Source organism: Microcaecilia unicolor, chromosome 13 (assembly GCF_901765095.1).
Source record: "Microcaecilia unicolor chromosome 13, aMicUni1.1, whole genome shotgun sequence".
In the NCBI taxonomy this organism is placed as follows: Eukaryota; Metazoa; Chordata; class Amphibia; order Gymnophiona; family Siphonopidae; genus Microcaecilia; species Microcaecilia unicolor.
In genome coordinates, this window is record NC_044043.1 from 66128169 (window position 1) to 66150186 (window position 22018).

The following is a 22018-nucleotide window of genomic DNA, read 5'->3' on the forward strand; positions in this document are numbered from 1 at the left end:
TAATAAAGAGTGACATGTATGGAAGGGCACAGACCCTCCCCGACTGACCTAAGCAAACTCGGAAGCCACATAAGTGCTCCCAGAGGTCTCTGGCCTGCAGAATACTGTTCCAAATGCACCCACTGTCTATCGGGATAATCCTGAAACCATTCAATGGCTGCACACGCTTGGGCCGCTCTATAGTACCAGTTCAGGTTGGGAACACCCAGTCCTCCCCTCCTCCGATCCTGATAAAAAGATATGACCGCGATAGTCGCAGATGTTTCCCTGCACTCGATCTGCAGCCCCTCCTTACCTCTCTACCCTCATCTCCCCTTACGTTCCTACCCATAACCTCCGCTCTCAAGACAAATCCCTCCACTCAGTACCCTTCTCTACCACCGCCAACTCCAGGCTCTGCCCTTTCTGCCTCGCCTCACCCCATGCTTGGAATAAACTCCCTGAGCCCATACGCCAGGCCCTCTCCCTGCCCATTTTCAAATCCTTGCTCAAAGCCCACCTCTTCAATATCGCCTTCGGCACCTAACCACTACACCTCTATTCAGGAAATCTTGACTGCCCCAACTTGACATTTCGTCCTTTAGATTGTAAGCTCCTTCGAGCAGGGACTGTCCTTCTTTGTTAAACTGTACAGCGCTGCGTAACCCTAGTAGCGCTCTAGAAATGTTAAGTAGTAGTAGTACATCTTTACAATGGCTATTCTGCCAAACCAGGAAAACTCCAAGTCCCCCCACCTATCCAGATCAGCTGAGATTTGGCCTCAGATTTCACCATGTTCACTTTGAATCCTGACACTGCCAAATACTCACTGATAACACACAAGAGACTGGGAAAAGTAACCAGAGGACGAGTAACGAACAACAACACATCGTCTGCAAAAAGAGCCATTTTATGCTCACTCCCCGCTATATTAACTTCAGTGATGTTCGGGTTTGATCGCATCCTGGAAGCAAAAGGCTCTATAGCCATAGAAAATAGTAGTGGAGACAAGGGGCAACCCTGTAGTGCCTCTATGCAGAGTAAACATGCCAGCGTTGCCCCCATTAACTCTCACACACACTTTAGGTGAGTCGTAGAAAGATTGGATTCAACCGCAGAACTAAGGGCCTAACCCGAAGGTCTCCAACACCTTATACGTATATGGTCAATGGACCCTATCGAAGGCCTTTTCGGCATCCAGGCTAAGAAAACACAAGAGCCACTGTTCTTTCTTAGCCAAATGCATTAAGTCAACTACGTGCCTTGTGTTATCCATTGCATTTCTATAGGAAACAAAGCCAACTTGATCAGGATGGATAATTGCTGGAAGTAACGGCGCCAAGCGGTTGGCCAGCACTTTAGCTAATATTTTTACATCAGCATTTAAGACTGAGATAGGGCGATATGAGCCGCATTCCATGTGGTCTTTGTCTGGCTTAGGCAATATGACAATCCACGCCTCTAGCATGGAGGGTGGCAAGAACGCACCCTCCCAACCTGGTTGAACAGATCCGCCAACAGTGGAGCCAGTTCAGGGGCAAATTTCTTACAATAGACTCTGAGGCAGGATTAACCTCCTGCGCATACAGGGCTTGATAAAATTCCCCAAAACGCCTGTGTATACACTCTGATGTTAGTAGCATACCCCCTTACCATCACGAACACTGGTTACCGCATAGCAAGGAGGCGACCAGCTTAGTTAGTAAACTCAAAAGAGATGTTTTAGTTCTTGATTGCAACAAACTTAGATGCTCCGAGTAAATAGAGTCCAACTGGAGTCTCAACCCACGCAACTCTTCCAGAACTACAGGTGACCCACCCGCCTTATGTTGCGCCTCCAGATACCGAATTTTCTCCAAAAAACTTGCCAGTTGAACCCAGCCAGCAAGCAGGCGAAGGCTCGCAATTTGTAGGAAGTAGCCTCTCGAGACTGCCTTCATGGCGTCCCAGACTATGCTAAGGGGAGGCCCCGAGTCGATATTAAGCTCCAGACACTCTTTCAATACTTTCCTACAGCCCTCCACCACCTCAGTCTCCTGAAGCACACTCGTGTTGTGTCCACTTCTTATTCTTAACCTCTGCCCGAATAGATGGCAGAGATACCCAAACTGGGGCATGGTCCGATATTGTCATACTGCCCATTCCTGCTATCGGACCCCTCTCAACCAACGCAATGTCAAGAAAAATGTAATCAATACGGGAGTACGAGTCGTGCACTGGGGAGTAATATGTGTAATCTCGCTCCCTTGCATGATGCAACCTCCACACATCCAACACCCCCATAGAATAAGCTAGTGATCCCAAAGCTGTTGACTCCTTGTTTTCCATTTGACGACGGCTCCAGACCGATCTAGGGCCGGATTCATTACTGCATTGAAGTCGCCCCCCAAAATCAAGGAGCCCTGTGTAAAGGTAGCAAGGGCATTTTTCACCTTAATGTAAAAGGAGAAATTAGACCTTACCTGCTAATTTGCTTTCCTTTAATCCCTCCGGACCGGCCCAGGATTGGACTGATGGGTTGTGCTCGCCTACCAGCAGGTGGAGACTGAGAAAAAAACTCTGACTCTAGAGAGCCAATAAGAGCCCTGGTCATGTGACCCTAGCCTCAGTATTTGAATAACAAAGCAGAAAGGAAAAGAAGAACCTATATTCTGTGCCATGAGGAATCCAAGCAGCCAGGAAGCACCAGATAAACGTGCTTACAACTACGGCTTAGCCGTGACAGAGGGCTCACCAACAACTCGTTTCAGAGCTGAGGTATGGCCAATTATGTACAGATTTTTGTACTTGTTTAAATTGTTCAACTTGCATAACATAAAACTATGAAATTCTTGAAACTGTTCAACTTGCATAACATAATGAAGTATATAACCATTTAACTTGGAGAACAGTATGCAAATCCTTTAACTGTCTAACTTGCAGAACAGCTCTGAAGACGACAGCTGAATATCTGTACACAGCAATGTAGAATGAAAAATAGCACACGGGAGGGGCCTGGGCCGGTCCGGAGGGATTAAAGGAAAGCAAATTAGCAGGTAAGGTCTAATTTCTCCTTCCTTAGCATCCCTCCGGACCGGCCCAGGATTGGACTGATGGGACGTAACAAAGCAGTAGTCCTACGGGAGGGACCCCAGCAAACCCGCTGTGAGCACTCGGGATGCAAAGACCGCCTCTTGACGACACTGAACATCAAGTCTGTAATGCTTAGAGAAGGAATGAAGAGAAGACCAAGTCGCCGCCTTACAGATCTCCTCTGGAGGCACCAAGGAGCACTCCGCCCATGAGGCTGCCTGCCCTCGTGTTGAATGAGCCTTAAGCGCCTCAGGAACCGTTTTGCCTGCTAAAAGATAAGCAGACGCTATCATCTCCTTAATCCAACGAGATAAAGTGGGCTTAGAAGCTGACAAGCCCTTGCGGTGCCCAGCGAAAAGGAGAAAAAGATGGTCCGAGCGACGGAAATCGTCCGTAACTGCGATATATCGTTTAAGAACTCTCTTAACATCCAGAGTACGCAAGTTCTGCTGCTCCCTCGTGCCTGAGGCCGATCCTAGCACAGGAAGGAAAACCGACTGGGACATATGAAACCGAGACACGACCTTGGGTAAAAAAGAAGGAACAGGTCGAAGTACCACTCGCTCTTTAGAAAATTGCAGAAACGGAGATCTACAGGAAAAGGCTTGCAACTCTGAGACTCTCCTGGCTGATGCAATAGCCACCAAAAACACTGTCTTAAGCGTCAAATCCTTCAGAGAACACGCTAGTAACGGCTCAAAAGGCGGCTTCGTTAGAGCCGAAAGGACCAGATTAAGGTCCCAAGATGGAAAGATTGGCCTGACCGAAGGACGAAGAAGACTAACTCCCTTCAAAAACTGGGCCACCTCGGGAATACTGGCCAAAGACTTACCACGAATCCTTCCTCTGAAACAGGACAGAGCTGCCGTCTGCACTCTTAGAGAAGAAAGCGAAAGTCCTTTATCAAAGCCTCGCTGCAGAAAATCTAACATCTGAGGTACTGACGCACGAAAAGGAACAATGCCAGCATCTGTACACCAAGCCTCAAAAATTCTCCAGGTGCGAACATAGCTCAGAGAGGTGGAACGCCGACGAGAGCGAAGCATAGTGGAAATTACTGGAGCTGAGAAACCCTTCTTAGCTAAGCGGGCCCGTTCAAGAGCCAGGCCGTAAGACAAAATCGAGCCGGGTCTGGATGAGGAACAGGCCCTTGTACCAGCAAGGTCTTGTGCACTGGAAGTCGGAGAGGAGTCGCCCCCAACAGACGTTGCAGATCCGCATACCAAGGACGCCGAGGCCAGTCCGGCGCTACCAACACTACCGGCTCCCCGTGTTCCTCGATCCTCTGCAGGAGACGACCTATTAGTGGCCATGGAGGAAACGCATAAAGAAGACCGGAGGGCCACCTCTGCAAGAGGGCGTCGACCCCTTCCGCTTTTGCATCTCTTCGGCGACTGAAGAAGCGAGGAGCTTTGGAATTGAGACTTGAGGCGAAAAGATCTAAAACTGGAAGACCCCAGTGGAGTACTATCAACTGAAACGCCTGATCGCTGAGAGCCCATTCCCCTGGATCGAGAGTGTGACGACTGAGAAAGTCTGCCTGGACGTTGTCCACTCCTGCTACATGGGAAGCTGAGAGGTTTGTGAGGTGCAACTCTGCCCAGGCGAGAAGACTTTCCGCTTCTCGACACAGCAGACGGCACCTCGTTCCTCCCTGGCGGTTGATGTAAGCCACCGCTGAGGCGTTGTCCGAGAGCACTTGTACTGCTTTGCCCACCAGGAGAAACTTGAAGTGCTGAAGAGCCAACCGAATCGCCCTGGTCTCCAAAAAATTGATGGACTGAGCTGCTTCCAGCGGAGACCAGAGACCCTGGGTCCACTGACTTAGGCAATGAGCCCCCCAGCCTCGGAGACTGGCATCTGTCGTCAACGGAATCCACCGAGGAGACTCCAATGGCATCCCTACTGTGAGATTCTGCATCTTTAACCACCAAAATAGCGAGACGCGTTCCCGGTTGCGCAGAGGCAACTTTTTCAGAAGCGAATCCGTTTGCGCCGACCACCGAGACAGAAGAGACCACTGAAGAGACCTCATGTGAGCTCTGGCCCAAGGCACTACCTCTATCGTGGCTGCCATGGATCCGAGAACCTGAAGATAATCCCGAGCACAAGGGACCTTGTGATGTATCAAATTCAGAATCTGCGACCGGAGCTTCAGAATCCTGTCCTGCGGAAGCAAAACTTGACCCCTCGCCGTATCGAAGATAACTCCCAGATACTCGAGAGACTGCGAGGGAGCCAAACTGCTCTTGGATAGATTCACCACCCAACCTAGGGACTGTAAGAACGCTACCACTCGTTCCGTGACCTGGCAACTTTCTTGATAAGATTTCGCCCTTATCAACCAGTCGTCCAAGTAAGGATGGACGAGATGTGAAGCGACTGTTCACGCTATCCAAAAATACTAGGACTAGAGGGCATGAGTTGAAGCTACAGTGTGGTAAATTTAAAACGAATCGGAGAAAATTTTTCTTCACCCAACGTGTAATTAAACTCTGGAATTCGTTGCCGGAGAACGTGGTACGGGCGGTTAGCTTGACGGAGTTTTAAAAGGGGTTAGATAGATTCCTAAAGGACAAGTCCATAGACCGCTATTAAATGGACTTGGAAAAATTCCGCATTTTTAGGTATAACTTGTCTGGAATGTTTTTACGTTTGGGGAGCGTGCCAGGTGCCCTTGACCTGGCTTGGCCACTGTCGGTGACAGGATGCTGGGCTAGATGGACCTTTGGTCTTTCCCAGTATGGCACTACTTATGTACTTATGTACTTATGTAATGCCCTCTTTCCGGAGGGCCGCTGCCACCACCACCATAATCTTGGTAAATGTGCGCGGTGCTGTCGCAAGACTGAAAGGCAGTGCTCGAAACTGGAAATGATGACCTAGAACCGCAAATCGCAAGAACTTGTGGTGAGCCGGGCGAATGGGAACATGCAAATACGCCTCTGTAAGATCTAATGCAGTGAGATATTCCCCTTTGCGCACTGCTACTATTACTGACCGAAGAGTCTCCATACGAAAACCTGTAACCTTGAGCGCCCGGTTGACAGCTTTGAGGTCTAGAATAGGACGAAAGGAATCTTCTTTCTTTGGGACCACGAAATAAATGGAATAACGACCCCGCTTGCGCTCCGCCGGCGGGACAGGGCAAATGGCCTGAAGGTCCAAGAGCCTCTGTAGAGTCTCCCGAATCGCCTCCGCCTTGAGACGAGAGCGACAGGGAGACTCCAGAAAGGCGTCTGAAATGGGCCTTGCGAATTCTAAGGCATAACCGTCTCGAATAACTTCCAAGACCCATTGATCCGAAGTAATTTGGGCCCACCTCTGATAAAACTGAGCCAGCCGAGCTCCAACGGGAATCAGAGGAGAGCCCTTCGCACCTTCATTGGGAAGCCCGAGAAGGGGAGCGAAAACTCGCAGCTGAGAATCTACCTCCTCTGCGGAAACCGCGAAAGGACTGAGTCCTGTTGAAAAAACGAGGTTTCTGAGTCTGAGGACCCCTATCAGATTGAAATCTACGGAAAGAACGCATGCGACCACGACCAAAGAAAGCCCCGCGACTAGACTGCCGAGGTCTATCCTCCGGAAGACGCGGGACCTTAGAATCCCCCAGGGACTGAACCAACTTATCCAACTCTTCACCAAATAAAAAGGAGCCTCTAAAAGGGAATTTACTTAATTTAGACTTGGACGCTCCATCCGCCGACCAACCTTTCAACCAAAGAGAGCGACGGGCAGCGACCCCCAAGGCCAAGGACTTAGAAGAAGCCCTCAACAGATCATACAGAGCATCAGCTAAAAACACAGAGCCCGTCTCAATCTTAGCCACTTCCACATCAATGGCTCCTAAATCATCAGAAGAGCGGTCCAAAACTCTTTCCGCCCAACGAAAACAAGCTCTGGCCACCAGAGAACCACAAATAGCCGCTTGAACCGCCAGAGAAGAAACATGAAAACTATTCTTAAGAAGAGTGTCAAGTCTCCTGTCCTGAGCATCGCGCAAAGCGGTTCCGCCATCCACTGGAACCGTGTTGCGCTTGGTAACAGCCGAGACCACAGCATCTACCACCGGAAGCTTAAGTAAGGCTCTATCAGCCTCTGGCAGAGGATAAAGAAACTGCATCGATTTAGAGGGGCGAAAGGCCGCATCCGGGACTTCCCATTGAGGTTTAATAACCTCCCAAATATCTTGATGCATAGGGAAAGTTTTTGTGGAGGCTCTGGAACCCTTAACCAAAATATCCACCTTTCGGACCCCTGAGTCAGGAAGGGGATCCTCAAAATTCAAAGTAGAGGATACCATAGAAATGAGATCCTGCAAATCCTCTCTATGGAACACTCTAGCCACCGCAGGTTCCTCCCCCTGAGCCAAAGGTACAGCGTCTGGATCTAAAGAAGAATCTTCCCAAGAATTGTCCACTAATTCCTCTTCCTCCTCTAAAAGGGGCATATCATGATCCTGATTTGAAAGAGATTCCAATTGCATGTCCCAAACCCTAGGTCTCTTGGGAGGGAGGGTAGTAGTGACAGGCTCTTGTGACACTGCTGTACCAGAATTGCCCCTCTGCATTAAAAACGCCTGATACATCTGTAGAACAAACTCAGGAGGAAACCCCCCTGCCTGAGAGCTGGCAGCCTGTAAAATAACTCCCGATTCTGTATCAGCTAAGGTCGCAGAGCTGCGCAAAGCAGACGGACCCCCTGCAGGAAGAACCGGAGCTGGGCTCAAAATGGCCGCCGTTCGCGCCAAAACTCCAGCGCTACCCCCCGAATCTGAGGCCTCCACTGTCGACGCTAACACCGTCGCGGGAGAAGAAGAGCCAACCGCCAAAACGGACCCCGTAGTCGACGGAGGGAGAGGGGCAGAAGAAACATCAATCGCCGTGCAGTATTTACAAGCGCCTGAGGCATTAACGCCTCGCCGCTGACATACAGCGCACCTCTTCAACTTCTCCGACATTTCGGAGGGAAAACCCGTGCACGCGCCTACGCGGTTCGTGCAATTTCACGGAGAGGTATTGCTAAATAAATAAATAACGAATTCCCCGAAATAAAAGTATAAACGGCACTGCTAAAGCAAAAAAAACAGCACTACTCTGAAAGAGGGCTGAAACACAATGCTGCAGCTTTACTTTGCAGGCTTCCTTTTTTTTTTTTTTTTTTTTTACACAGCTGAATCACAGCCAACAAGACATTCCCCTGTAATCAAACGGAGCTGTCTGCTCATTCAGTCAGTGGGGCAAGTTCTCTCGATTTTTTTTTTTTTTTTACAACCTGGCTGCCTCTCCCAAAGGCAAAACACCTTTCCTCAGAAAGGGTGGCCCTTCCCTTCCTTTAATAATTTTGAGAGAACATTAGGGAGATGGGGAGGATTGGGGGAGGGACCCGGAAACATCCGAGTGTGACACCCCAGAGGCTGACAACAGCAGAGAAAAGCACCAAAAAGCCTCTAATAAACTTCCCCAGGCACAGAAATAAATGATAGAGAAAAAAACCAGAATACCAATCTAAATAGATATAAATCCTATAAAGAGAGACTAATGGGCTCGCTTCCTACCTGCTGGGAGACTGAGAAAATACTGGGGCTAGGGTCACATGACCAGGGCTCTTATTGGCTCTCTAGAGTCAGAGTTTTTTTCTCAGTCTCCACCTGCTAGTAGGCGAGCACAACCCATCAGTCCAATCCTGGGCCGGTCCGGAGGGATGCTAAGGAAGGCCCCTTGTTGGTCATTTGGAGCGTATATTAAAGCCAAGGTCAGATCTACTTGATCCAGAACAATATGCAAGAACAGAAACCTCCCTCCAGGGTCTCATTTAATCTGCACTATTTGGGCCGCTACCGATGCATGAAACAACACTGCCACTCCGCGTTTTTTCGAACCTTCAACAGAGGAGGCAAAGATAATTTTTGGGTAACTAGGGTGGGAGAGGTATTTTTCATGCACCCGGCAAAGGTGTGTCTCCTGCACCAGAACTATATGCGGCTTTAAATGCAGTAACTCCTTAAAAAACTTCTGCTGTTTCTGAGGCATGTTTAAGCCCTTAACATTATATAACATAATCTTTAAGTCAGCACTCATATCTGGTTAGCTATACAGAGTAATCCTATGACTTGCAAGATGAGCCAAGCCACTGCATTGAGATGAGCCTCATATTCCAAACAAAGTTCCAGTACCAACCCCCCCACCCAACCCTGACCCAGAACCCCTCCCTATCCCCAACACGAACACCAACCAGAGGATACAGATCCCCTAAGTGGGAAATGAGGAAGCAACCCACCAGTATCCAGACAACCCAGCCCCACAACCCTCCTGCCGCCCCATGTCCCCCCCCCCTCACTATCATCAGCATCATATCTCCCCAGCCCCTTACTATAAGTCACCCCACCACAATGCACTCATCCATAATCCACTCGTTCCCTTCTGCTCCCCCACCCTCCCCTCACTACATGCCACTGCACCCCTCGGCACTCCACTCCCCACTCTTCCCATTCAACCACATTACATATACCCAAGTATGCCTTAGGGCTATAAGTACCAAACTGAGCTCTAAGCTTAGAAAAACACTTGTAAAGCCCTCCCAACAGAACGTCGTTTACCACAGTTTTGTCCATGGACTCTCTGACCGTCCACACAGGCAGTACGACTTGAACTAACAGTTTACTTGAGTCTTCCTCAGGTTTACTCAGGTCTCCTCCGCCACAACTCTTGTGTTTGAGTTGCTCCGCTTAGCTGAATCAGGGACCCGCTGCCATCTTTGTAACTTTGCTTTAGTGGCTGGCACCAGTGCCCCCGGGGGCACAAATTCGAGGCCACCAGCCCCGCTGCGTGAAGGGATTCCCAGGCCTCTATCAGTGACTGAACTCTGTGCTTGGTTCCCTTCAGTGTATAGTTCAATGAAAAAGGGAAGCCCCATCGGTATGGTATGCGCTCTTTAAGCAATATATCCAATGCCGGCCTCATCTGGCGTCTCTGTTGCAAAGTGTATTGCGAGAGATCCTGATAGACAGATATTTTGGCTCCGCCTTACTCTAGGTCCTGTGCTTTCCTGGCCCGGGTGAGTATCAGCTCTTTGACCTCATATTTATGGAATCGGGTGATAATATCCTGCGGTCTGTTATCCTGCCGCTGGCCAAGTGCTCTATGCGTCCTGTCCAGATCGATTGCCACCGCTTCCTCCTCGGGGCCAAGTAGGGCTGTGCACAAGATTTTCACAATCTACGGGACGTCCTCAGTCTCCCTGCCTTCAGGAACCCCCCGAAACCCGAGGTTGTTCCTTCTGCCTCTGTTCTCTAAGTTGTCGAGCTTATATGCCAAGTCCACATTTTTCTTTTCCAGCGCTTGGATTTTTACCTCATGCGAGCGCAGAGATTCAGCGTGCTCGTCTAGCTTTAGCTCTGCGTCCTCCACCCTGCCCCCCACTCCCCAAGGTCTGTGCTCAACACTTCCATGCGGTCAAGAATCTCCTCCTTCGATACCTTAATATTGTCCTGGATTTTGGATAGGAGCTGGCGGAGCTCGGCGGAGATACCTTTTTTAGTGGGGGGCTGCACTGATTCCACCAGAGATAGAGCGGAGTCCGAGTCGGACGGTGAGGCTCGCGCCAAGGACTCGTAGCATTTCGAGGCCCTGCTGGTCCCGCCGGCCGCTCCGTGTCTTTGTTACGCGCTGTATTCACTTTGCTTATGCTTGCTGGTAATTCAGAGAGCAAAGTCACCACTTTTCGATCCCGCTAAAGCACCGATGACCGCCAACTATAGCTTTTTACAAGCTTGGGGAGCGGGAGCTCAAGAGCTAGGCTGCTATTTTGGACGATGACGTCATTTCCTCTCACTAATAAAAATATTTTATGCTAAATTAGTACACTGCAGTGTCAGTTTTGCCTTTCTGAAAACAGCAACAGGTAACATTACAGCAAATGAGAAACCATTTCAAATAATTTGAAACAAAAAAAAGGATAAAATCATGCTCCACAGACAACCCTACTACAAACCTGAAGCTCCAATGGGGGATGTAGCAGGGGTCATGGTATGAACATTTAGACCAAGACTGTTAGATGGACCTGGAGCCGGTGCTGCTGCAGGGGGTCCAGGTGGCGTTTCTCTTTGTGGCGATGTAAGTGGGGTGGTAGGTTGTGAAGATGGTCCACCTCCAAGCCGAGCAAGACGTCGTCGTCGAATCTACACAAGAAAATTACAGAAGATTGGGAGGAAAGAATGAATCAGAACTTGTATGTTAGAAAATCTAACCCTTAAAGTTTTTCCTAAAAGGTGCTATTGCGTTACTACGCACTAACATACAGAGAAACAGGCATTATTTATCACAGGTCCCATATTATGTAATGGGACCTATTTAGTACTGTGGTAGTACAAATCAGTAAATGTAGCCGTAAATCAGCTCCCAAAAAGACTTACATTACTAAATCAGTGTTATAGTGAGAAAAGTGCTGAGTAAACTTAGAGCTACCTCATCACTTTAACGTTCTCAGCATTTAGTCGGCCTGGTGCATACTTTTTCCAGGAGGAGTTGGGTTGCAGAAAACAAATGTTTTCTGAAACTAACCTTAAACATTTGTGACTAGCTGTTGAACACTGAACTCAACAAATTCATCAGAAATTAAAAGATAACAGAGATACACCACACAGTGTTTCTCAAACTACTGCAATTTCACAGATTCTGCCTGATTTTTTTACCTTACCATCAACAGTTTCAACTGAATAAGGCTTCAGAGGGCAATTTTGTAACAGGGCAGCATATGTGCCATTGTAACACAGCCTACCCAATATATCCCAGACAAAGTTATACTTGCTCCGAGGCATAAGTAACTTTGTGAGTGTATGTGCTGATACAAATTGGCACATAATTAAAGCTATCAATCTTCAAAGCACTCCATACCCAAGTATACTTTTTTCATCTCATTTTATTATATACCATTTGTGTATGCTAAAGCAACATTGAAATACAATCCCAAAACCTTATATCTCAGCACTCCTTCCATCCGCTACAATTCATTCAACATCAGAACACTGCTAACCTCAGTCCAATCAACTATGCAGGATCCACATTGTTCACCGCTGTGGTTTTTTCAAAACTCCACAGCACACCCCCGTAGGTCTTATGCTGTAGCAATGTCCACAATGTCAATGTGAAATAGATGACACCATAATCATATCAGTTACAGTACAAGCTCTTCCATTCCACAGTTCAAAGACTGTATGTAAGTTGGCAACTTCGCTGTTTCTGACTGGATGATGGCTACTGAGATAAGGATAAACGTTCATTCACCAACACATTCTTAACCACCGCTGGTCCTCAATGCGAGACCGCATTTCGGAATGACCTTCCTCAGGAGAACCAAATGTCCCGTTCTGTGAAATACAAATGTAAACGTCGCTTTCTCGCATACACACATACATCAACTTTCAACAATATATCCTTCTGTTTATAATATTCAACATTCTACTTACAGCTGCACGCCCACGGGATTCGTGTCCCTGTCAGGGATACCGGATATGATGTCAAAACGTAAACGCACGCTACTATAAGCCCACTTTAAATATGCCCTAACCACTCTCCCTAAACCTGACGTCAACCACCTTACAACCATTCAACTTCCAAGTTTAAGCCCCTAGGGGCTATGGTATCCCACTGGAATACGTAACGTTGCTCTAAATTGAACGAGTACTGACATCTCCCCCCCCCCCCCCCCCCCCCCCGGTGTGGAGGTGCAACTTGTATTAGAACCAAACATCTAAGATCATCAATATTATGCTTGTTAGTTATCCAATGTGAAACCAATGGATTATCTTTTTTGGGGGGTTCTCCGGTTACTAACATGCTCTGCCAGTCTGTTTTTTAATTTTCTTTTAGTATGACCAATATAATACTTTAGGCAAGGGCATATAATACAATATACTACCCTCTCGCTATCACAAGTAGTGACAGACTGGAGAAAAAAATCCCGATTTGTCCCCGGTATTTTAATTCTCCTTGTAGTAACCGCATATTTACAATATACGCACCTACCACACGGGGAGTGCTGACCCTCATATCTAAGGGATGTGGATTTTTTTAATAGGTCAACCAAATTAGCCTTGCGGCGATAAGCAACCGGTTGCTTATCGCCGCAAGGCTAATTTGGGTTTACCACTTGCATGCAGGGACTTTTAGTTCTGATTTCCCCAATACATTCCCTAGCAAGGCTACAAGTCCCAGCATGCACTGGGTAAACCCAGGACTGGATCAGCCCTGAAAATCTGGATCCAGTTGGCAGCCTTACATATAATCCAGCCATCCTCTATCCCTGGGAGCATCTATGTGTATATCACGCAAAAGCTGGTGCTACGTAGCTACCTGTATGCACATATACCTCCCAGCAACTTTATATGTGCCTACTTAAACATGTAAAAATACTGTTCTATACATTAAAGTCTTTTATAAAATTAGCTCATGTGTAGGTTTGGAAATCTCATTTGTTCCTGCATTGTCGGTTTTGGCGTCTTTCAAATGAGTTTCCAGAACATTTGTCTTTAAGACTAAGGTGCTTCCCGACAATGGATGATTGATATCCCTGGAAACAAATACCAATATTAGACCCTTGACACAGGTGTTTCTTACCAAAACACAGACCATGTTGGGTCTGACCAATAAAGTAAAGCTGAGACGCCCCTAACTTGAAGGCTCCTTGTTCTATTTTGCTAATTATTTTATAAAATATCACAATCGTAGAAAACCTTCACCATAAAATATGCGCATACATGACAACTCCTCTTCTGCTCAGTGAAACTACACTCCCAGAACACATATGCACAGTCCACAATAGAACATGGGTGTACGTTTTATATGCACATACTCCCATGAAATTTTATAAAATTGTGCAAAGCATGCCTTACATGTGGAAAAAAGCTTTATAAAATTACCCCTTATGAGATAAGTTAATTATGTACCTGTGCACCCAAACTCTGCCCATGAGCATGTCCACCAGCAAAGCATGCACCATCAAATCACAATGTATACTTTTTCGACAGCTGATATCCTCTTACAGACTATGTACATACATAAATGACTAGAAAACTAACATTTATGCACCTTCTTGCCACCTACAACTCGCGGGCTCCTTAGAGAATTATCCAATAAATGTATAAGTCAATTGTATTAAAGCAGAAGTTATTTCTTCCTTCTGAGCTACATTAAGATCTTACCAAAAATTCAGCCCTTTGTATAGCAGATTAACAAAGGATTCACCCACCCACCAAATGTAACAAAAGTGACACCCTATGAGTCACAAGCTTTGGACATTACACAACTTGTCTCTTAAAATATTTCTTACATAGTTTTTGTTTTAATTTGATGTCTCACCTCTATCCATGCCAGTTACAAACCCAAAACAAACACACACACCTTACAGCAACGTAAAAAAGTACCCCACCTCCATTTTTCCTATTACACATGTGTCGCACTGAATGGTTTCCAATCTTTAAACAAAATGAACCTGAGTAAATACATAACACGGCTTTTAAATTACAATGCATTTGCTATACGCGAGGGTATGGTTAAAAAAAAAATCTTCATAAACCGCATTGTTCCTATGGGAAATACGGGGTTAGGTACCTGGCAAGTTCTGATTCCACAAAAACAAGAAAAGTGAAGCGTTGTGAGTGGACTGATTGGCAAAGAGATCCACCAAGGGGGTGCCCCATGCTCGGAAGATCTCACGGGCAACATCCATGCTGAGGGACCACTCATGCGGTTGCATGACCCTGATCAGTCTGTCGGCCAGGCTGTTGAATTTTTCCGCCAGGTAAGTGGCCTTGAGGAGTATCCCACGCTGGTACATAAGTACATAAGTAGTGCCATACTGGGAAAGACCAAAGGTCCATCTAGCCCAGCATCCTGTCACCGACAGTGGCCAATCCAGGTCAAGGGCACCTGGCACGCTCCCCAAACGTAAAAACATTCCAGACAAGTTATACCTAAAAATGCGGAATTTTTCCAAGTCCATTTAATAGCGGTCTATGGACTTGTCCTTTAGGAATCTATCTAACCCCTTTTTAAACTCCGTCAAGCTAACCGCCCGTACCACGTTCTCCGGCAATGAATTCCAGAGTCTAATTACACGTTGGGTGAAGAAATATTTTCTCCGATTCGTTTTAAATTTACCACACTGTAGCTTCAACTCATGCCCTCTAGTCCTAGTATTTTTGGATAGCGTGAACAGTCGCTTCACATCCACCCGATCCATTCCACTCATTATTTTATACACTTCTATCATATCTCCCCTCAGCCGTCTCTTCTCCAAGCTGAAAAGCCCTAGCCTTCTCAGCCTCTCTTCATAGGAAAGTCGTCCCATCCCCACTATCATTTTCGTCGCCCTTCGCTGTACCTTTTCCAATTCTACTATATCTTTTTTGAGATACGGAGACCAGTACTGAACACAATACTCCAGGTGCGGTCGCACCATGGAGCGATACAACGGCATTATAACATCCGCACACCTGGACTCCATACCCTTCCTAATAACACCCAACATTCTATTCGCTTTCCTAGCCGCAGCAGCACACTGAGCAGAAGGTTTCAGCGTATCATCGACGACGACACCCAGATCCCTTTCTTGATCCGTAACTCCTAACGCGGAACCTTGCAAGACGTAGCTATAATTCGGGTTCCTCTTACCCACATGCATCACTTTGCACTTGTCAACATTGAACTTCATCTGCCACTTGCACGCCCATTCTCCCAGTCTCGCAAGGTCCTCCTGTAATCGTTCACATTCCTCCTGCGACTTGACGACCCTGAATAATTTTGTGTCATCGGCGAATTTAATTACCTCACTAGTTATTCCCATCTCTAGGTCATTTATAAATACATTAAAAAGCAACGGACCCAGCACAGACCCCTGCGGGACCCCACTAACTACCCTCCTCCACTGAGAATACTGGCCACGCAATCCTACTCTCTGCTTCCTATCTTTCAACCAGTTCTTAATCCATAATAATACCCTACCTCCGATTCCATGACTCTGCAATTTCTTCACCCAATGTCACATCCGGACAGCCACCTGATACAAAAGGTGTGATCTAGTGCCCCCCTGCTTGTTTGTGTAGTACATGGCAACCTGATTGTCAGTTTGAATGAGTTCAATTTGGTTGTTTAACTGATGCCAGAAAGTCTTTAGAGCTTTCCAGATCACCTGGAGCTCCAGAAGATTGATTTGGAGAACTTTCCTGAGCTGACCAAGTACCTTGAGTATGAAGCCAGTCTAAATGAGCTCCCCACCCTAGGTAGAATGCATCCGTCATCAGCACTTTTGTGGGCTGTGGAATTTGGAATGGGAGTCCCAGAGTCATACTGGATCAAACTGTCCACCAGAGTAGGGACTGAACCAGCTCTGGCGGAATCCGGATGACATCCTATAGGTTCCTCGCGGCCTGATACCACTGAGAAACTAGGGTCCAGTGGGTAGTTATCACGTAAATACATGACATGGGTGTCACATGAATAGTAGAGGCCATGCGGCACAACCTCAACATATGCCAAGTTGTGAACTTCCGAGCGCTCAGACATGAGGGACACAAGGGCACCTGCCTGCGCCACAGGGAGAAAAGCCTAAGCCAGCTGAGTGTCCAGCAGGGCTCCAATGAACTCCAGTCGCTGGACAGGGGACCAGATGGGACTTGGGGGTAGTTTAAAACAAACCCAAGTAGCTCTCCCCAACACACAAATAGTCCTCCATATGGACCCCTGAGACCTGTCTCGCAACATGCTTTTCACCAGCCAGTTGTCGAGATAGGGGTACACATGGACTTCCAGTCTGCAAAGGACGCTGCAACTACTGCAAGACACTTGCTGAAACCACTGGGAATCTGACACGAGGCCAAACGGCAACACTCAATACTGGAAGTGACGTGTCCCCAGCCAAAACTGAAGATACTTCCTGTGAGCTGAAGTATCAGGATACGAGTAGCATCCTTTAAAGTCCAGAGAGCATAGACAATTGTTTTCCTGAAGCTTGGGAAGAAGGGTGCCCAGGGAATCCATCCTAACTTCTCTTTGACTACAAATTCATTCAGGCCCCTTAGGTCTAGGATGGGATGCATCCCCCGCTTTCTTTTGCACAAGGAAGTATCTGGAATAGAATCCCTTCCCTTCTTCCCCTGGTGGAACGGGTTCAACCGCACGGGCATTGAGAAGGGCAGAGAGTTCCTCAGCAAGTACCTGCTTGTGCTGAGAGCTGAAGTGAAGTGCTCTCGGTGGGAAAGCTGGTAGTCTCTGAAGCCAATGCAGAACCCACCGGTCAAAAGTTACAAGAAGCCACCTTTCTTGGTAAAAATTCAGCCCCCCCCAATCCCTCCAACCGGCAAGTCACTTTTACTGTGGCTATACTCTGCTGGAGACAGTCAAAAGCTCGCCCCCTGCTTTGATTGGGAAGCTGTCTGGGCCTTAGGCGGACACTGTTGATGAGAACAAGCGAGCTGCGGCTGAGCTTGCAGAGGCTGGGAAGAAGAGGTGTACCTATGTCTCTGTGAGCACTCCTCAACTTGCCAAAAAACCTCCAAGAGGAGGTGGCATGTGCAGGAGGCTCCAAGGAAGAGAGAAAAATCAATGGTATCAGTATGCTTCTTGATAAGGTCAGTGACCTCCTCCAACTTCTCTCCAAAAAGATTATTCCTCCCGGCACATGGCATCCACCAATCTCTGCTGGATCCAAGTCAGAGACAAACAGCCATGAGATTCTACACATCATATATTCTGGACAGAGATTCTAGAAGCTACATTAAAAAAAAATTTTTTAAGTGTCGTAGGTACCCCTGGCCAAGAATTTACAACATGCATTCTGCTGCTTGACCAGCTGGTGAACAGATTTGGCCTGCTCTGGGGGGAGAGAGTCTACTAAATCAGACATACTGTGCACCAAAGACTGTAAGTACAGGCTCATGTAGAGTTGGTACGATTACATACGGGAGATGAGCATGGAGACCTGATACATCTTCTGCCCAAAGAAACCAATGTTCTAGCTTCTCTGCCAGGGGGCACCGAAGCATAATCCCTAGAACTCCTGGCCCTTTTGAGTGAGGATTACACGACCAGGGAATGATGAGGCAACTGGGGCCTATCAAACCCAGGGGGAAGACTAAATCCAGTACATGGTGCCAATTTTCTTGGGGAGGAGAGGTAGAGACAGGGGGGACTGCTAGTTCTTCACTTGAATGTCCCCTAAGATCTCGTGAAGTGGGACCGTCACAGCCTCTCTAAGAGGAGAGTCTAGTCTAGGACCTCGAACATCTTAGCCCTGGGCTCATCCTCCACTTCCAAAGGAACTGGAACGGCAGAAGTCATCTCCTTTACAACAGAAGGGGAAGGAAAGGCCCTTAGGTGGAGACTTCATTTCCTTTGGAGGGGAGGGATCAGATAAGATGCCATAGGACTCCTCCTACGAGAAGTACTGCGGATCCTCTTCTGAGTCCCATGAGCGCTCCTCATCGATGTCAGCCAAGATTTCCTCATAGGAGGGCTGCGACCAAGCCCGCCTTGATGTAGAGGTACCATGACCCCAAGAGGGGCATCGAGTTGTCTGCTTTGGCCTTGACTCCAGCGAAGCTTCCTACACAGATGTCAAGGGCGTGCCAACATAGGTGGCAATCGACACCGAGACTGCAAGCAGCATCGGCGTCTGAGACCTCACTGCAGGTGGCCATGCAGGACTATAGCAAGAGGCATGACTGGCGCAAGCACCCTAGATGCCAATGCACTCTGCCAGAACCCCACCAAAAGCTCAGAAAGCAAGGCCTGAAGGCGCTCATCAAGGGCTGACATCGGGAAAGGTTGAGGTGCCAGTGTAGAAGCAGGCTGCTGAATCTGTGGGGTTGAAGCTGGTGCCTGGTCCTGGCTGTGTGGAGACCCATGCATCAGCATCTCCTGTACACAGGGGAAGTGGTCCTCCCGGTGTGTCCACAACATGTCTTATTAAAACTCTCCAACAACACCGGTTCTCAATACTCTGTGTACATCTGAAGTGTTTAATCAGCAGCAAATTTGTGTATGAATGAGTTACATACTCAACCAAGTGAATCTTTCCTCCACAGAGTACAAGTCAATTTGCTGAAGCACATTCTCTCCCCTTAAATAAGTCATATCAATTGTGGAGGATGCCAAATGGGATTTCCATCTCCATGCAATCATTACCCTTGTTACAAGTAACAAGTGAGCAATTAACTTACTATCTCCCAGGTGGTCTTTTTCCCACTCTCCCAATACAATATAGCAATAAGTTGAAATTCACAATTTTCTCCAGTGCCAGCCATGTCTTGTAATAAATAGCTCTCAGAACACCTCAATTTCCCCACATTCCCACCACACATGAAAGAATGTACCCACATTCCCATAACCTTTACAACACAAAGAACTGGTACTACCTCCAACCTTAAATAGAGCCATGGTAGTGGTATACATTTGCAGACAAGCAAACTTCTCCACGCCAACCCCTTTCAGATCTTGACACTTAGGGTGAAATTCTGCTGCAGAAATGGGAAGCAAGTCAGCAATCTTCAACAATGGAGACAAACTCCCCAATGATGAACTAGATTTTTGCATTAACTTCCAAATCACTTTTATTGGTATTAAGAAAGGGTGATATGTGTCAGGTTCTCAGGTTCAGAGCCCGCGGGACTGGGCTCTGGAGCAAACGTGAGCCCTTGGGCTGCTGACGAGGAGCGACAGCAGCAGGCAAAACCCACCAACCAACACTGGGTAAGCACAACGGCAGGGATTGCAGGCACTGCCCAGCGAACCGGAACACCTGGACTGGAATCCCCCGGACTGGAGGACACAGGACTGGAACACTGGACTGCAATCCCCCGGACTGGAACACACACCGGACCGGAACACACTGGACTGGAGCACACCAGACTGGAACACCCTGGACTGGTCCCCCGGACTGGAGGACACAGGACCGGAACACGGGACTGGAGCACACTGGACTGGTCCAACAGCTTCACCTGTACTTAGCTACTAAGCCCCCCAAGAGTTGAGCTCCTGGGTTCGAGTAGCCGACAGGACTTACTGGATACCGGATGACATAGGGACCAGGACTGGAAACAGAAGTGCTCCTAACCCTAAACTGATCTACGTGCTCCCAAGCCCTAAACCAGCAGGAGTGTTCCTAACAGTAAACTGACAAAAGGACTTCCTAAGCCCTATACTAAACAGGAGCTCCTAATCCCTGCTCAAGAAAGGGACTTCCTCAGCCCTTGGCTAACAGAGCAGGGAACTAAACACAAAGCTAACACAGGTGCTACTAAGCACCAAGCTACAAGCAGAGCTTTACACTAATAAGCTAAACACAGAACTAACCAGCTACCTAAGCACTGCTCTAGCAAGCTAGATACAACTAACAAGGTGCTTCCTAAGCACTACTCTGGCAAGCAACCAGAAGAGCTCCTAGCACTAAAAGGGAAGACAGGGGAGCCACAAGGAAAAAGCAGTGAAGCTAACACATAAGCCAAAAGTGATTCTAAATCACCAAACACCAACAGCAAAGACTGCAATGCTCCCAATAGCACAAACACCAGAAGTACTTCTAACAGCAAACTCTGCAGTGTTCCTAACAACATCAAACCCTGAAGTACTTCTATCAGCAACAGAGCTTCCAAAGCCCTACACATAGCAATGCTTCCAATAGCACAAACACCAGAAGTACTTCTAACAGCAAACTCTGCAGTGTTCCTAACAACACCAAACCCTGAAGTACTTCTATTAGCAACAGAGCTTTCAAAGCCCTACACATAGCAATGCTTCCAAAACCAAGAGGGAAAAGCAGGGGAACCATAAGGGAAAAACAGGAAAGCTAAACACACAGTCACCAGTGCACACTGCACTAACACTAACCTGGACCTTAGCAAAAGCAAGCAGGGAAACTAGACACGTCAGAAGTGCACACTGCACCACCCTACCTACAGCAAACACCACTGTTGCAAAGGCCCTGAAGGAAACAAGACCACTTCCTTATCAAGGCCCTCCCTGATGATGTCACACTCCCTAGACCTAGGCAAAAGCACACTGACCCAGAGAGGCCCAACCCACACTAATGCAAAACCGTGAAACACTTGAAGCCAGTACACCCAAAGAGAGTTAGAGCAACTCAGACTACACCCACAGCTGCAGTGAAGAGACAATTAGCCCCATGCTGCTGGAAGCTGCCAGCACAGAGAGACAGAGCCAGCTCAGAAAGGAAAGAGAAAAGAAACAGAAGCCAGCTAAGAAGCTGACCCTCAGGAAAGAGGTAAGTTTGAGAGGGGTTCAGACCCAATCATAACAATATGTCAATCTTACACCCTACACTTTCAAAGTTCTCTGGGGTCATCCACTCAAAAACTGAGTAGAGGGAGAGCACCCCCTTTTCTATTTGTACCCACTGGGCCCCCGCAAGTCTGTCATAATATTAACAAGCCCTCAAAACAGCAGCTTGATGGTATCAAATTTGGATATCCCACAGTACTCTGCTCTTTCTGATGGCAGAGCCTCCCCCCCATTGACGTACTTTCTTCCTCTCACTCACTCAAATTAATCTTTGCAGATTCTTTTCCCCATTTGCAAAAGTACTTAGCGGGAATATGTATAAGCAGTTGTAAAAAGGGATAAATAATTTTAGGCAACACTGTCGCTTTATCTTTATTTCTGTGATCTTACCCATCCAACTTAAAAGTAAGAAGGATTTCTTGACTAATCTTCTACATAAGAGTTCTACAGTTTTAAATCAAATGAATCTGTGGGATTCCTGGAAACCTTAACCTCCAAATGTCATAGGAACCTATCTGCCCATCTAAATGATGGCATCCCTTATCTGCAAGATCCACAGCCATCGCCTCAGTCTTCCCTAGGTTGAAAACAGAGTACACTGAGTACAATCTTCTCCATTCTAACAAGCAGGAGACAGACTTGACATTTATTTTTATGAAGGACCCCGCCATCTT

General features: G+C 47.4%; 1 protein-coding gene across 2 annotated transcripts in view; it reads right to left on the minus strand.

Annotated features, from left to right (window-relative positions):
• Window positions 1–22018, minus strand: part of UBE4B (ubiquitination factor E4B) — a 151256-nt gene that overhangs the window by 110511 nt on the left and 18727 nt on the right. For both annotated transcript variants that reach the window (XM_030222448.1, XM_030222449.1), the window contains exon 2: window positions 11044–11230. In XM_030222448.1, coding sequence (XP_030078308.1) covers window positions 11044–11230 — 187 coding nt within the window. The remainder of the gene's footprint in view (window positions 1–11043; window positions 11231–22018) is intronic.